This window comes from Diorhabda carinulata, chromosome 5 (assembly GCF_026250575.1).
Source record: "Diorhabda carinulata isolate Delta chromosome 5, icDioCari1.1, whole genome shotgun sequence".
In the NCBI taxonomy this organism is placed as follows: domain Eukaryota; kingdom Metazoa; phylum Arthropoda; class Insecta; order Coleoptera; family Chrysomelidae; genus Diorhabda; species Diorhabda carinulata.
This window is the reverse complement of record NC_079464.1, coordinates 29,746,143-29,762,914: the sequence shown is the minus strand read 5'-3', so window position 1 is coordinate 29,762,914 and position 16,772 is coordinate 29,746,143. Positions and strand designations below refer to the sequence as shown.

At 35.5% G+C, this 16,772-nt stretch overlaps 1 protein-coding gene across 16 annotated transcripts in view; it reads left to right on the top strand.

Moving 5' to 3' along the window:
- The window catches only part of LOC130893869 (sodium/potassium-transporting ATPase subunit alpha), a 94,656-nt gene that overhangs the window by 39,842 nt on the left and 38,042 nt on the right, over positions 1-16,772 (top strand). For 9 of the 16 annotated variants that reach the window (XM_057800293.1, XM_057800295.1, XM_057800296.1 and 6 more), the window contains 4 exons: positions 1,266-1,346; positions 5,529-5,657; positions 5,723-5,969; positions 9,648-11,363. In XM_057800293.1, coding sequence (XP_057656276.1) covers positions 1,266-1,346; positions 5,529-5,657; positions 5,723-5,969; positions 9,648-11,363 — 2,173 coding nt within the window. The remainder of the gene's footprint in view (positions 1-1,265; positions 1,347-5,528; positions 5,658-5,722; positions 5,970-9,647; positions 11,364-16,772) is intronic. The other 7 variants (XM_057800301.1, XM_057800303.1, XM_057800304.1 and 4 more) reach the window with 1 other exon arrangement.

Below are 16,772 nucleotides of genomic sequence, written 5' to 3'. Positions count from 1 at the left end.
GTCACTTTATATATACTTTCCAATTGTGAAAGGTGCTTCATTCTAGCCATGTTTTATGTTTGACAGACGCGAAGAAGATTTGGTAAGCTAAGCTTCTAAACGATTGCTGTAAAGCTAGAAAAATGAAATAGAAGTTTTTTCTTTTGTTTTAGTAGTATCATTGTCATATCATTAATTGGTAGCAGTTTTTCGAAACGAATTAATTGAATTACCAATCACTTAGATTGGAATTAAATGATCATGGTTTTATTGATGTTGTTTCACTGTAGTTTACCTCAAAATGGTTGCAGGTTCGAGGTCTATTTTCGGTTCTAAAAATTGAGAAACAAATTCAAATCAATTTCGAGAAACAATCGATAATAGCTGCCGGTATCTTCGCAAACAAAGATTTATCTAAATTGATCTTCAAACAAATCTAGGGTAGTTGCGGATTCACCCAGAGGTGCTGCGTCCTCTTCTGGATAAGTCTGAAACGACACTCCGCTTCTCTGAGATCACCGTTTGAGCGCCTACAAGCTGAAACCCTTTCCATCTCTCACCGTTTTCAATCCATGGGTTTGGCTGACCGTAAAGGTCCTAACCTAACCTAAAATCTAATCATATGTTTGAGTGTTTAGTCCAACAGATGTGAGGATAAGGAAATTCTATGGTACTTTGGCAGCACACCAGAACTGATGAATAAAAGCCTAGGTCTTCGACCCTGGTTCTTCTGCCTCTGTGGGCACTTATAGAGCAGCAATCTGAAAAGTACAGAGTACAGAACTCGTACATTACTGTAAAATGATAAATGCGGATTCATTTGAAGATCAAGAAATCTTAGAGTCGTTGTCTACGAAAGGCGCTATGAAAATAAACGATAAAATTTGTTCACGAACATACCATCAACTTGTCTTAAGTACTTCATCGAAATTCATTTGATTTTTCTACTACTGTGCACTGTACAATGAAAGACAGTTTTCACCGGAAGCTACCAGCCAATTCATAAAATTCAAATTGACCTTTATGGTGGCTTTATGGTTAATCATTTATTGTAGCGTAGGTCTGGATTTGATTACTAGTACTATAGAAAATAGTAAGTAAAAATATCTTTCGAAGGTTTTGAAGATCTTCAATACGAAATTTGTTTTGAAAAACTGCTCGTTTAAAAATATTCATAAAACTACTACTACTACTACTACTACGAGAATTTGGTAAGTTTTCACGGTCGATAACTTTCATCCACATCTCATACTCATTTAGTAAATGTTAGTCGCTTGTTTTTGCAGCATGGCCGATCTGATTCGTATCGGGTTGCCACAATTCCTTCCTCTTTCGATGACTTCAGAACAGCAGATGGTAGACCGAAGGTATTTATAATTATTTTATATTTAATTTCAATCAATAATTTATTGAAAACTATTTACTTTTCATTGAAAAATGAATATAAACGTTGCCTGGTTAGGGCATTTTGTTATTCTCATTACGCAGTACCTGGAAATTTTCAGCTGATCCCCCATTTGGCTAGACAGCCAGTTATATCTCTCCATTAACTCTTTTTTTAGATACAGGAACACGATGGAGAACACGATGCTCCCCAAGTTTGGAAACCAAGAGCCGCGATAAAGCATTAACTTGTTTTGCGTGGGCTGAGTTCTGATATTGGAGCAGTATATTCTTCTGCTTATAAACCGGAAGCTGTTTTTCGAAGAGTGAACGATTCCGTACCGTGGCTAGCTTTCGTAGAATGTTATTGCGGAAAGGTCAGGGTTCTGTCAAAGGCGATTTCCAGATATTTTGCGTTGTTATTGTGTAACAATTGCCTGTCAAACCAGTTAACATTCAATTTTCTTATTCTACGACATAAGTTGTAAGCGCAATATTTAGTTTTCGATGGGTTCGGTGTTCAAGATTCAGCTTGAAGTAGTTTTTCATCAACCACCTCCAAAGTAATATCTTGAGCAGCAACAATAGTACATTTCGTCGTATATGAGATGCTTCGAGAAAATTTTGGTTGTTGGATCGTTGGGATAGACGCGTACATACAAGGGCCGTTTATTTTTCAACATCACATAGGCTATAAACAAAAGACAATTTCATATAAAACGATAATTTTATTACCAAAAGACATAATTACCGAAGAGATTGATCTGTGGACAAGCTCATCAATACCCTCTGCAAAGAAAGTTGCCGCAAATGTAGCCTAACCGTTCAGTAACAATAGAGTACAAAACAGACCTTGAAATATCTGGGAATTCCGCAGACAAAGCGACAATGGTGAATTTGCGGTTTTCTTTAACCGTTTTGACAATTAATTGAACCAGGTCATCTTAAACAACAGATTTGCGTCCTTGGCCCCCTTCATCATGCACATCATTACGACCATCTTTAAAATTTCGACACCAATCACGCACAACACCATCACTCATGAGGCTATAGCACAACGCCGACTGACGCTTGAATGTCAACAATGGCGGACTGTGTAGTGCGAGAGCTGCGCAATCGCCTACAGCGTATGCCCGAGTAGCGTCTGCACGGAGCGATCGGAGGTTGTCACGATTATGTTTGTGGAAAACTAAGTTTGGAAAAATCTGTTGAGAACTTGGGGTAAATGCCAAGATACGTTTTGTTGTGCCTCTTGATAAAGATTAGTTTTTTATAGTTTTAAATTTTTCCTGTAGCTCTACAATTCGCAGTTTCTGTTGGGACATCTGGTACATGCTTCTATTCAATTATTTAACAATGATAAAAATGAGGGGATCAAATTACATCGACAAATCAAATTGCGATACTTCAGTTAGTTTAGATATAGAATAGAGGTCAGGGTGATGTTTCATTCAATCAATTTATAAATTTTTTTAAGTACATTTGATTGTTGCTAAGTAATAAATCTTAAAATCGTCGTGAGTTTCCGTAATTCCATTTCTTCTTCTAAATTTCATTTTTTAAATACATTTGGCAAACTTCCCACTTATATACAATACCCGTCAAAAGTTTTTGCCTATCCCATAATCCATTCAACAAATTTTTCCTTCATATTGTCAAGCGAAGGTCGAACCGGGGAGGGTTCTTACAAATCAAAGGGACCAGAGATAGCAGCTCAAATCAATGAATCTATGGATCTGCTTTTGAGAACCTCCAAAGTGAAAAGGACGCCTTTTTGGAAGGATGTCTGTGAAGAAATCTCTTTGAATACGTCAAAATAAAATTGAGAGTTTGGCCGGTTGTGTCTCGAAGCTCCATTCAATGAATTGTTATTGTTAAAGATCGCTTTAAATTTGAGCTTTTTTTCGGCTTAGTCGACTGGTACCCAAGTTACATATGAAAACAAAAATGACATTGATTAATGCCGTCGAAATTCTCGTAGTGTGTCTTGAATGGTTTTTTGGGGATTTCTTCATACTCTCGCCGATACCATTTTGACTTTTTTCCTTTCCGGTTCCAAATTATGGAGGTCCATACTCTGGCAAGGTCAGAGTTAGCTACTTGGTTTCCATTATTTTTTGGTTAGTCTCCAATCTGTTGCTATAGTCACCCAAAACCTATTTTGACTAATCTCAAACATTCGTTTCCATCAAATAAGTACATAGCAGCATTTAAATGGGGTACTTTGTGCCATTAGATGGTCGTAAAGTCGAAGTTTGGTTGACCCTTGCAACGGATCGATTGAAAGAATTTGTGCGGTCAAACGGTCAACTTTCACCCTACCAGAAGGGTATCTATTAGAATTTGATCTATGATAGCCTCATTGGAGCTTCAGAATGTTGTACCATAATGGCATAAAACAAAAATGAGACTTTGTATGGCCTCTGAAACTATTTTTTTAGCTACTTTAGTAAACATCTTTTAAATAAATAGTTTTAAAGAAATAAAAATAAGAAAGCTGGTATATTAAACATCAGGATTTTTCTACACGAGCAATTCTTAACTCCGTTCGTTGATAAATGAAATATATCGAAAGTCATGATAAAAAAGAGTAACAACATCATGAGTTTAAAAGCCAATTACGTTATAAACTCAATTTTCATACACCTATGCAGTATTGTTATCATGTTATCCGTTAGGGTCTTCCGTAGGAAGTTGAATTGTAGTGATACGAGATTCAAGTACCGACCTTGAAGATTTTTAGTGTTAACGTAACATAAAACGAGAAACAACTAGATATCGATATTGCTAAAGCCGCGGTTCATACGTAGAATATGTTAGAAATTTTAAGAAGTAACTGGATTCCATGAAATATTTTTCTATCGTTGTTTTGTTGAGGCATTGTGGAATCAAATTACCCGGAGCTCCTTCCTCTTCCCCGCAGAATGTACATTCGTCAATACCTAATCCCCTCAGGTGCTTCCTGTGGCAGCAGTGCTCTGTAAAGGAGCTGGCGAAGAAGTGTGTAGCTTGGTTTTACTGAAATCATGGCGATATTGAAGGATCTCTTCTTCTGGAACTCTGTAGGGGCACATAAAGACTCTCTAGTTAATAAAAGATCTTTTCATGTCTTTTCCGGTAGATCCATATTAGCCGTCTTTCCGTGAAAGAATTTTCCGACGAGGACAGACAAAAATATAAAGTTTGATGAACACTCTATGTATTCAAACATCTTTTATGGCTGCTGAACTTGCATACACTCTATATCTTTCGCTAATGAGATGAAGCTAATTGAGAACTGCCAGAAAGCCTGATGAAAATATAGTCGGAGAAGTCTTCATGTGGTAGTAAAATGAAGCTAACGTAAACCTGGTGCTTGGCTGCAAGCCCTTTGAAGATACAGCTGGAGAAGTCTTCATGTCAGATATCTGTAAAAGTCCTGTTCGTAGTTGAATGGAGCTAACGTAAACCTGGTGTTTTCCGGCAAGCTTGGTGAAGATAAAGCTGAATACTTCTTCATGGCGGACACCGTAGAATGGGGCTATCATGAACTAAGTGTTTGTTAGTAAGCTCGGTGAATATACAGGGGGATAAGACTTCACGTTAGACACCTGCAAAGGTCCTGTTCGGTAACGAAATGAGGCTTCCATGAACTTGATGAAGACACAGCTGGAGATGTCTTCATGTCATAAATCTAATGGAAGGAGGCTACCGTGAACCTGGTGTTTTCCAGCAAGACGCAGTTGGAGACGTCTTTATTTCAGACACCTGCAAAGGTCCTGCTAGGTAGTGAAATAAAGCTACCGTTACAGTTGGTTTTTGGCTGTAAACAAGTCTAGCGGTTGAAAAGAAAATCAACTGAATCAAGTGTCGCTGCAGTTCCAAGGGGGGCACACAGTGGCCATGAATGTAGCGAATTAAAGAAAAAAATGGATTTCAAAAAGTGATGTGAGTCTTCAATGTAGGAATTATTCTATAGAGGGGACAGTTTAAAACGGTTAGATTCGTTATTCTTCTTTCTGTTGTTAACGACCTTTGCCTGTAAGGTTGTTCAGCCATAGAATATTCTTGAAGTGTGTTATATAATTTCCGAAAATATGATATGATTAATGATATTTTATAATAAGTTATGTTGTAACATAACCTTCAATTATAATTGTAGTCTAATAAGAATTTTTGTGTTTTAGTCTCGAAGGAAGATAAAGAAGGTCAGAAAAGCGGAAGATTTAGATGATTTAAAACAGGAATTAGACATCGATTATCATAAGATCTCGCCCGAAGAACTCTATCAAAGGTTTCAAACACATCCCGAAAATGTAAGTAACGCATCAACACATTAACGTTTATTAGGGAAAAACTTTTTATTTTTTCTTCATTTCAGGGTCTTAGTCATGCGAAAGCGAAAGAAAATTTGGACAGGGACGGACCCAATGCCCTTACGCCGCCAAAAACAACTCCCGAATGGGTGAAATTCTGTAAAAACTTGTTTGGTGGTTTCGCCCTTTTACTTTGGATTGGTGCAATCCTCTGTTTTTTGGCTTATTCCATACAGGCTAGTACCGTGGAAGAACCCGCAGATGATAATCTTTATCTTGGGATCGTATTAGCTGCCGTTGTTATCGTTACAGGTGCATTTTTTTTTTTCAAATATTCAGAGTAGTAATTTCGTGTTTTTGCAAAATTATGAAACTAGGTTTACATTATTGAGAGAATTTTCCAGATAACGGAACAAATGATAGTCTGACAGGGCAAGATCAAGGCTATACAAACCCTAAGCATCACTTCCCTTCGTAAATATCCGAATTTCGGATCGTTTTAATATGATTTGAAATATTCATCTCGGTCCTTTACAATTTTCTACGTTTTTTTTAACATAGAACTGTATTTTCGTATCCAATCTAACTTTTGAGTTGTTTTAGATGATGTTTCAGTTTTTCCAGCTTCAGTTTCGAGTTTTTTTTTTGCTAATTTTTGATATTTTCCAGTTAATTTTCGAGTGTTTCTAGCATTTTGAAATTTTATAGCTTACTTTTGGAGTTTTCCTGGCTAATTTCAAGTTTTCCTAGTTAATTTTCGAGTTCTTCTAGCTGTTTTTTGAGTTTCCAGTTATCTTTCGAGTTTTTCTTGGTAATTTTTGAATTTTCTACCCAATTTTTGAGTTTTTCAAGCTTGCTTTTGAGATTTCTAAGCACATTTTGAGTTTTTCTAGCAAATTTTTATTGTTAATGTTTGACTTTTTCTAACTAATTTCCGAGTTTCTTAGCTTTCCAGTTATTTTCAGCTTTTACGTTTCTAGCTAATTTTGAGTTTCTAGGTAATATTTTAGTTTCCTAGCTAATTTTTGAGTTTTTCAATAAGTTTTGAGGTTTTCTGCCTAATTTTTGAGTTTTCTAGTTAATTTCCGAGTTTTTGTAGCTATTTTTTGAGTTTTTCCAGGTATTTTCCGATTTTTCAAGCTGATTTGTAAGTTTTCCAGAATTTTTAAGTTTTCTGGCTAAATTTTGCGTTTTTCTGGCTAATTTTTACGGTTTTTTTTGGGTAATTTTAGAGTTTTATAGTTAATTTCCGAGTTTTTCTAGGTAATTTTTGAATTTTCTACCAAATTTTTGAGTTTTTCAAGCTTGCTTTTGTGTTTTTCTAGCTTGCTTATGAGATTTCTATGCTCATTTTGAGTTTTTCTAGCTAATTTTTAATTTTTATTGTTAATGTTTGACTTTTTCTAGCTAATTTCCGAGTTTCTTAGCTTTCCAGTTTTTTCCAGCTCTTACGTTTCTAGCTAATTTTGAGTTTCTAGATAATATTTTAGTTTTCTAGCTAATTTTTGAGTTTTTCAATAAGTTTTGAGGTTTTCTGCCTAATTTTTGAGTTTTCTAGTTAATTTCCGAGTTTTTGTAGCTATTTTTTGAGTTTTTCCAGGTATTTTCCGATTTTTCAAACTGATTTGTAAGTTTTCCAGAATTTTTAAGTTTTCTGGCTAAATTTTGCGTTTTTCTGGCTAATTTTTACGGTTTTTTTTGGGTAATTTTAGAGTTTTATAGTTAATTTCCGAGTTTTTCAAGCTTGCTTTTGTGTTTTTCTAGCTTGAATATGAGATTTCTATGCTCATTTTGACTTTTTCTAGCTAATTTCCGAGTTTCTTAGCTTTCCAGTTTTTTCCAGCTCTTACGTTTCTAGCTAATTTTGAGTTTCTAGATAATATTTTAGTTTTCTAGCTAATTTTTGAGTTTTTCAATTAGTTTTGAGTTTTTCTGCCTAATTTTTGAGTTTTCTAGTTAATTTCCGAGTTTTTCTAGGTAATTTTTGAATTTTTCCAGGGATTTTCCGACTTTTCAAGCTGATTTGTAAGTTTTCCAGAATTTTTAAGTTTTCTGGCTAAATTTTGCGTTTTCTAGTTAATTTCCGAGTGTTTCTAGGTAATTTTTGAGTTTTTCTAGTTAATTTTAAATTTTTTAAAGCTGATTTTTGAGATTTACAAGCTAAGCTTTGCGTTTTTCTGGTTAATTTTTGAGTTTTCTAGTTCATTTCCGAGTTTTTCCAGGTAATTTTCGAGTTTTTCAAGCTAAGTTTTGAGTTTTCCTAGCTGATAGTTTTTCCAGCTATCTTTCGAGTTGCTCTAGGTAATTTTTGAGTTTTATTAAGTCGAATTTTTGAGTTTCACTATCTAATTATTAATTTTTTCTAGATAATTTTTGAATTTTTCAACATTCATCACCATAAATATTAAACCTATTAGTTTTCTCTATAGTTTTGCCTTTTCGAGTGTAAAACAAAATATTGAATACATCTGATGAGCTGCAACTCTATTTTCTCATAATTTTCAACTTTTAATACTCAATATTATTTCAAATTCTTTAAATTTTGCAATAAACTTGATACAATTTCAATTTGCTATTAATCAATTCTTTTTTTTTTTCACATGCGTATAATAATTAATTAATTAAGCTTTTGGCTGGTTTATATATATATATATATATATATATATATATATATATATATAATAGGTCAGCTCTACAGCTCTTCCAGATCCTTGTCTTCAATCTTCTTCATCAATCTTCTCCGCTTCATTCGTTCCTCAACTACTTCTCTACTCTATTCAATGCTTCATATCTCGTTTATATTCCGCTTGACAATTTTTCTTTGGGCGCCTTTCCCTATTTCTCCTCCCTCTAACTCTATTCTCACAGCTCTCTGTTATGGCAGAGTGTCCTAACCAATATTTCTCTTTGTGTCATTTTAGTCTTCTTATATATCAGCATTAGACTTTCTCAAATTATTTTTTCTTATTTTATTCTTCATAACTTATTTTGGATTCCGGAATTTGGAAATGGATTCCGTTTTTATCTATTCCTCTTTTTCCTCTAGAAACTTACTATTCACTAGTTAATTATCCCAGTAACAAATTTCCTCTTCATATTCTAAACTTCGTAATGATTTACGTAGGTATTAATGATAATGCCACTGTTCGGATTTTCCAAATTATCCAATTGGACTAACGAATGTCAAGTACTGTCATTAAACAGTTGTATTACAGCCGATTAATCATGACATTATACTAAGTAACAAGGTTGTTCGAATACATCAAATTGTTACTTTAAGATTCTACTTACCGGTATAAAATCAAATACTGACGTAACTTTCACATGTGCAATTTTAATTGTATCAAAAAATACATCTAGTGGCAAAATATGATATTAATTATAAACATAACCTCATTGTGCTACTTCCTCGAAGAATTTGACGGTCTACTTTGATTAACCCCACATTTTGTGACGATCACGTTCATGACCACGTTCTTTCCCGTTCCACTTAGTCCAGAACTTGAAGAGGTTATGTTACAATTTGTAAGTTATCGTAAGTCGCTATATTGAAGTGTATATCTATGAAAACTTTTATCTTGCTGACAAGAACAACGGTCATAAATAAGTCCACTCAATATATATCTACGAATTCATTATTTTTGGGCCCATTTCTCATTTTTTTTTTTTTTTTTGAATTTAAGGAGCTGTTACATTTTATTCAAGCTCATAAAGGGAGTTTTACATGAAAGTAACTAGATTATTAATTATGTTGTGAGGTTATGTAGTGTAATTTGTGACGTCAGAAGACAGTCTGACAGATTTGGTTAAGTAGATCATGGTATGGTTCGTGGAATGAGTACTATTGAGTACTATTTCCAGCGTTTGGCAATGTTGTTGAAATGATCGTATCATGACTTTACAAACATTCTGTTGGTTTCAGGAAGGAATTCCTTCTAAAATTATTTTTCGTTTTCCATTACGATATTTATAATATAATATCCCTTTCAGGTATATTTTCTTATTATCAAGAAAGTAAGAGTTCGAAAATTATGGAATCTTTCAAGAACATGGTACCTCAATTTGCGACTGTACTCAGAGAAGGTGAAAAGCTGACGCTTCGCGCCGAAGATTTGGTACTTGGCGACGTAGTCGAAGTCAAATTCGGCGATCGTATACCGGCGGATATAAGAATAATCGAATCAAGAGGTTTTAAAGTTGACAATTCATCACTTACCGGAGAATCTGAACCTCAAAGTAGGAGTCCCGAATTCACTCATGAAAATCCATTGGAAACCAAAAATCTTGCATTTTTCTCGACTAACGCCGTAGAAGGTACCGCCAAAGGAGTTGTTATCAGTTGTGGAGACAATACCGTGATGGGTCGTATCGCCGGTCTCGCATCCGGTTTAGACACTGGGGAAACTCCGATCGCTAAAGAAATCCACCACTTTATTCATCTAATCACAGGAGTGGCCGTTTTTCTGGGAGTAACTTTCTTCTTTATAGCATTCATACTTGGTTACCATTGGTTAGACGCCGTTATTTTCTTGATTGGTATCATCGTAGCCAACGTACCGGAAGGTTTGTTAGCTACTGTAACCGTTTGTTTAACTCTCACTGCCAAAAGAATGGCGTCGAAGAATTGTTTGGTGAAAAATTTGGAAGCCGTCGAAACATTGGGATCTACTAGCACAATTTGCTCAGATAAGACTGGAACATTGACTCAAAATAGAATGACCGTAGCTCACATGTGGTTCGATAATCAAATTATCGAAGCAGACACAACCGAAGATCAATCCGGTGTTCAATACGATAGGACAAGTCCAGGATTCAAAGCTCTATCTCGGATCGCTACTCTATGTAATAGAGCCGAATTCAAACCGGGTCAAGATGGCGTCGCCATCCTTAAACGCGAAGTTAACGGAGATGCGTCCGAAGCGGCTCTTCTCAAATGTATGGAACTGGCTCTCGGTGATGTAATGTCGATTCGACGCAAGAATAAGAAAGTCTGCGAAGTTCCATTCAACTCCACTAACAAATATCAAGTATCTATTCACGAAAACGAAGATCCGAACGATCCACGTCATATTTTGGTGATGAAGGGAGCGCCGGAAAGAATTTTAGAAAGATGTAGTACCATCTTCATCTGCGGCAAAGAAAAAGTATTAGACGAAGAGATGAAAGAAGCATTCAATAACGCCTATTTGGAATTGGGAGGTCTCGGAGAGCGTGTACTAGGTTTTTGCGATTCGATGCTACCGACAGATAAATATCCGATCGGTTACAAATTCAACAGCGACGATCCCAATTTCCCTCTAGAAGGCTTAAGATTCGTCGGTCTTATGTCGATGATTGATCCTCCGAGGGCGGCAGTACCTGACGCCGTGGCTAAATGTAGAAGCGCCGGTATTAAAGTTATCATGGTGACCGGTGATCATCCTATAACTGCTAAAGCTATCGCTAAATCTGTCGGTATCATATCCGAAGGAAACGAAACAGTCGAAGATATCGCTCAACGATTAAATATTCCGGTATCCGAAGTTAATCCTAGGGAAGCTAAAGCTGCCGTCGTACATGGATCGGATCTTAGAGATTTGTCCTCTGACCAATTGGACGAAATCCTCAGATACCATACCGAAATTGTATTCGCCAGAACTTCTCCGCAACAGAAACTCATCATCGTGGAGGGATGTCAGCGGATGGGTGCTATTGTCGCCGTCACAGGTAATCATTTATTTATATTAACGTCCGTCTGTTTATTTTCATGCGGTTTTCATCGATATATAGAGTGATTCGTTGTGTAAAAGTCTTAAAATTGGTGATTCCAAGGAACAAATGGGTTGAAATTTGTGCATCAATCGTTAGTCTTCATAGTCTAGGCAAAAGTAAACGTACCATTGTCGCCGAATTAAACATACCGTGGACTGTGACGTAAAAAATGTACCCGGAGCTTTGACGGCCTCTAAAAACCTCAATCTCTGAAGGTAAACGTGATCGACGACTCACGGGCCCAAATATAGCAGCTCGGATCGATGAATCTAAATATCTGCCTTAAACAGTGTCTACAGTTCATTTTTGGAAGGATGACAGTGAAGAAACCTCTTTTGTAACGTCGAAATAAAATTAAGGGGTTGCAGCGGGCATAACATAACACGAAAATCGGACGCATAAAAAGTGGAAGAGGGTTTTTATGAAGGGATGAGTCAAAATTTATGGTTTTTGGGTCTAAGAGAAAAGAGTGTTTATACGCAGGTCCACGGATATTAAATCCATGTGTAATCCTAACTATAAAACACGTTGGAGGTTCGGTGATGATTTGCGGATGTTTTGGAGAAAGGGCGACTGGAAATCTAGTAAAAATTTAACGGAATTTGAAGAAATAAGTGTTTAAACAAATAGGCCAGCGTCTGATCGACAAAAAACTTATCTTCCAGCATGACAACGATCCGAGACATTTCTCGAAGCTGAGCAAAGAGGATTTGAAAAAATTGTAAAAGAAGAATGTACTGAAAGTAATGATTTGGCCGTCACAATCGCCCGACATCAACCTGATTGAATAGTTGTGCGACGAATAGGACGAATGGGTCAGCGCCTGATCGGCAGAAAACTTGACAACGATCCGAGACACATGACAGCTCAATACACAAGTTTTTCCATTACCAGAAAAATCTTCACGACGACTCACGACTTAAATGATTATCTAATAGAAAGTGAGTGACATTTTTTAGACAATCCTTGTAAATATGAAGCCACCCTGTCATTAAATCTAGCTAATAATAATCGTTGTTTGATAAACAGGATACAGGACGATTTATTTTAACTAAATAATGGCGACAGGACTAAATAACCTCAATAAAATATTGGAAGAAGACACAATGCCTTGAAATTGAATTTTTCTTTTTTTTTTTTTGACATTAATCACTAGAACCAATTTACCATCTCTCGCCTACTCTTTTGAATGCGACGTGTACCGTGTCTGTAGATAAACCAGTGTAGCCGTGACCTTAGTTTGTATGTAGACTGTTTTTCTTTTTGTTTTTCTGTAAAAATGATCGACGTAAAAAATGTTTTAACTTTAAATGTTTTAATTTTACGTGAAAATTTTAACGCGAAAAGTGTATGCAAAACTAATGCCGAAAATCCTCACATTTGAACAGCAAGAAGTTGACAAAAATATTTGAATGCGATTGAGAATCACTCAAACTTATTAGAAAAGGTGTGACGAATCAAATATGCATAAAAATGAACAAGATTTGAGTCTATTGAAACTGTCCTGAAGGACAGAAAAAGACTTGAAGAATTGAAGATGTAGGGATAGAGAAGGTGATAATAAATAAATATGAATAATATCAAAATGAAATTTCGCTACGAAATCGAGATCTCACTGTTGAAGAAAAAGACTTAAGGCAGCTAATCTTGATCCAAAAAGTCCAACTACTGGCACCAAATTAACTCCAGCTCACCGAACAGTCCAGTCTACGATTTTCCAGAGAACATGGTAGCGATGGAAGAGTTCTAATCTACAGAAAATTAATTATATAATGGTGACAAATCTATTAGCTATACAAAGTTTCTTAGAAGCTTAAGAAACGTCTTAATAGTAACGTAGTTGATGTAGATTGTTCGGTACAAAGTTTTATACCAGGAATGTTATACAGTACCATTGAACGGAAGATACATCGATTCAAAACTGTTTTGCCATTAATATGTCTGACACCAAACAGTGAAACTGTTTTCGTAGCAATGGAAACAATTCTACCGTCTCTAAGTGTCTTGGAGTTTGATAGAGATAAACGCAACAAAGCTTCGGTTTGAAAGAATGTTTTCTAGAAGCTGAAGAAACGTCTTAATAGTAACGTAGTGGATGTGGATTGTTCGGTACAAAGTTTTATACCAGGAATGTTATACAGTACCATTGAACGCAAGATACATCGATTCAAAACTGTTTTGCCATTAATATGTCTGACACCAAACAGTGAAACTGTTTTCGTAGCAATGGAAACAATTCTACCGTCTCTAAATGTCTTGGAGTTTGATAGAGAAAAACGCAACAAAGCTTCGGTTTGAAAGAATGTTTTCTAGAAGCTGAAGAAACGTCTTAATAGTAACGTAGTGGATGTGGATTGTTTGGTACAAAGTTTTATACCAGGAATGTTATACAGTACCATTGAACGCAAGATACATCGATTCAAAACTGTTTTGCCATTAATATGTCTGACACCAAACAGTGAAACTGTTTTCGTAGCAATGGAAACAATTCTACCGTCTCTAAATGTCTTGGAGTTTGATAGAGAAAAACGCAACAAAGCTTCGGTTTGAAAGAATGTTTTCTAGAAGCTGAAGAAACGTCTTAATAGTAACGTAGTTGATGTAGATTGTTTGGTACAAAGTTTTATACCAGGAATGTTATACAGTACCATTGAACGCAAGATACATCGATTCAAAACTGTTTTGCCATTAATATGTCTGACACCAAACAGTGAAACTGTTTTCGTAGCAATGGAAACAATTCTACCGTCTCTAAGTGTCTTGGAGTTTGATAGAGATAAACGCAACAAAGCATCGGTTTGAAAGAATGTTTTCTAGAAGCTGAAGAAACGTCTTAATAGTAACGTAGTGGATGTGGATTGTTCGGTACAAAGTTTTATACCAGGAATGTTATACAGTACCATTGAACGCAAGATACATCGATTCAAAACTGTTTTGCCATTAATATGTCTGACACTAAACAGTGAAACTGTTTTCGTAGCAATGGAAACAATTCTACCGTCTCTAAGTGTCTTGGAGTTTGATAGAGAAAAACGCAACAAAGCATCGGTTTGAAAGAATGTTTTCTAGAAGCTGAAGAAACGTCTTAATAGTAACGTAGTGGATGTGGATTGTTCGGTACAAAGTTTTATACCAGGAATGTTATACAGTACCATTGAACGCAAGATACATCGATTCAAAACTGTTTTGCCATTAATATGTCTGACACTAAACAGTGAAACTGTTTTCGTAGCAATGGAAACAATTCTACCGTCTCTAAATGTCTTGGAGTTTGATAGAGAAAAACGCAACAAAGCTTCGGTTTGAAAGAATGTTTTCTAGAAGCTGAAGAAACGTCTTAATAGTAACGTAGTGGATGTGGATTGTTCGGTACAAAGTTTTATACCAGGAATGTTATACAGTACCATTGAACGCAAGATACATCGATTCAAAACTGTTTTGCCATTAATATGTCTGACACTAAACAGTGAAACTGTTTTCGTAGCAATGGAAACAATTCTACCGTCTCTAAATGTCTTGGAGTTTGATAGAGAAAAACGCAACAAAGCATCGGTTTGAAAGAATGTTTTCTAGAAGCTGAAGAAACGTCTTAATAGTAACGTAGTGGATGTGGATTGTTCGGTACAAAGTTTTATACCAGGAATGTTATACAGTACCATTGAACGCAAGATACATCGATTCAAAACTGTTTTGCCATTAATATGTCTGACACTAAACAGTGAAACTGTTTTCGTAGCAATGGAAACAATTCTACCGTCTCTAAATGTCTTGGAGTTTGATAGAGAAAAACGCAACAAAGCTTCGGTTTGAAAGAATGTTTTCTAGAAGCTGAAGAAACGTCTTAATAGTAACGTAGTGGATGTGGATTGTTCGGTACAAAGTTTTATACCAGGAATGTTATACAGTACCATTGAACGCAAGATACATCGATTCAAAACTGTTTTGCCATTAATATGTCTGACACTAAACAGTGAAACTGTTTTCGTAGCAATGGAAACAATTCTACCGTCTCTAAGTGTCTTGGAGTTTGATAGAGAAAAACGCAACAAAGCTTCGGTTTGAAAGAATGTTTTCTAGAAGCTGAAGAAACGTCTTAATAGTAACGTAGTGGATGTGGATTGTTCGGTACAAATTTTTATACCAGGAATGTTATACAGTACCATTGAACGCAAGATACATCGATTCAAAACTGTTTTGCCATTAATATGTCTGACACTAAACAGTGAAACTGTTTTCGTAACAATGGAAACAATTCTACCGACTCTAAGTGTCTTGGAGTTTGATAGAGAAAAACGCAACAAAGCTTCGGTTTGAAAGAATGTTTTCTAGAAGCTGAAGAAACGTCTTAATAGTAACGTAGTTGATGTGGGTTGTTTCAAAATGTTTTTGCCGCTTACATTTCTAATATCGAATACAAACAACTTCTGTAACATCCCGAAACACAGTGGTTTAGTCCTTTTACAGCTATTGAACAGTTCCTTAAGCTATAACGTCCATTGAAGTTCTTCTATAGCTTATCTAATCAATTAAAAAAATCTGTTTGGTTTTGTTTCTTTTTTCTTCAGATTTCGTTTCTTGAATTAATTTCATAAACACATATTGAGGACTTGATTCAATCATAAGTTATACTCAGTCTGCCTGCAACATTTTGTGTGAAACAAATGATTTTCAACGGAGAATTGTGAAGAAAAAAGAAGTGAAATAAAATAAATTTATGATGGTATGATGAATAGACCTAACCTTCTATTCGACATTCAAAAATGTATCAACAATAAACCGATTGAAACATGTGACATAATAGAAATTAATGGTATCACTTTTAACACCGACATGATAATAGCCTTGAAAAATTGTAGAGAACATCTCCACGCGCGCGTCACATCCCGTTCGTTTATTACGCAATTATTTTATTTGTCGTAACTGTAAAGTGGCCATTTAAATAAGTTAGACATCCCACAATTAGTTTGAATTAAAGGAGTGTTTACTATACATGGTTTGCGATCACGTAATACCTGATCGATTCGTCAATGAATTAATCAAAAATTCTACTAGCTTCATAAAAAACATATCGCACCTCCGCTCGAACAGTGTCATAAGTCAAAAAAAAATAAAGAATTCCATCATTTTTCTGATGGTTACTCAAAAACTGATAGTTACCACAATAGTAACTATTCAAGTGACATTATTAGATATAAGTTTTCAAGTAAGCAATAGTGCACTAAAAGATATTTTCTGATTTTTTGACTTGTGACACTATTCGAGCGGAGGTGCGATATATCGATCCATAAGCTCATATAGTAAATATTTATATACACGTTTCGACAAGTTCTACACATAATTTCAACTTAGTGCTTCGATCCATTC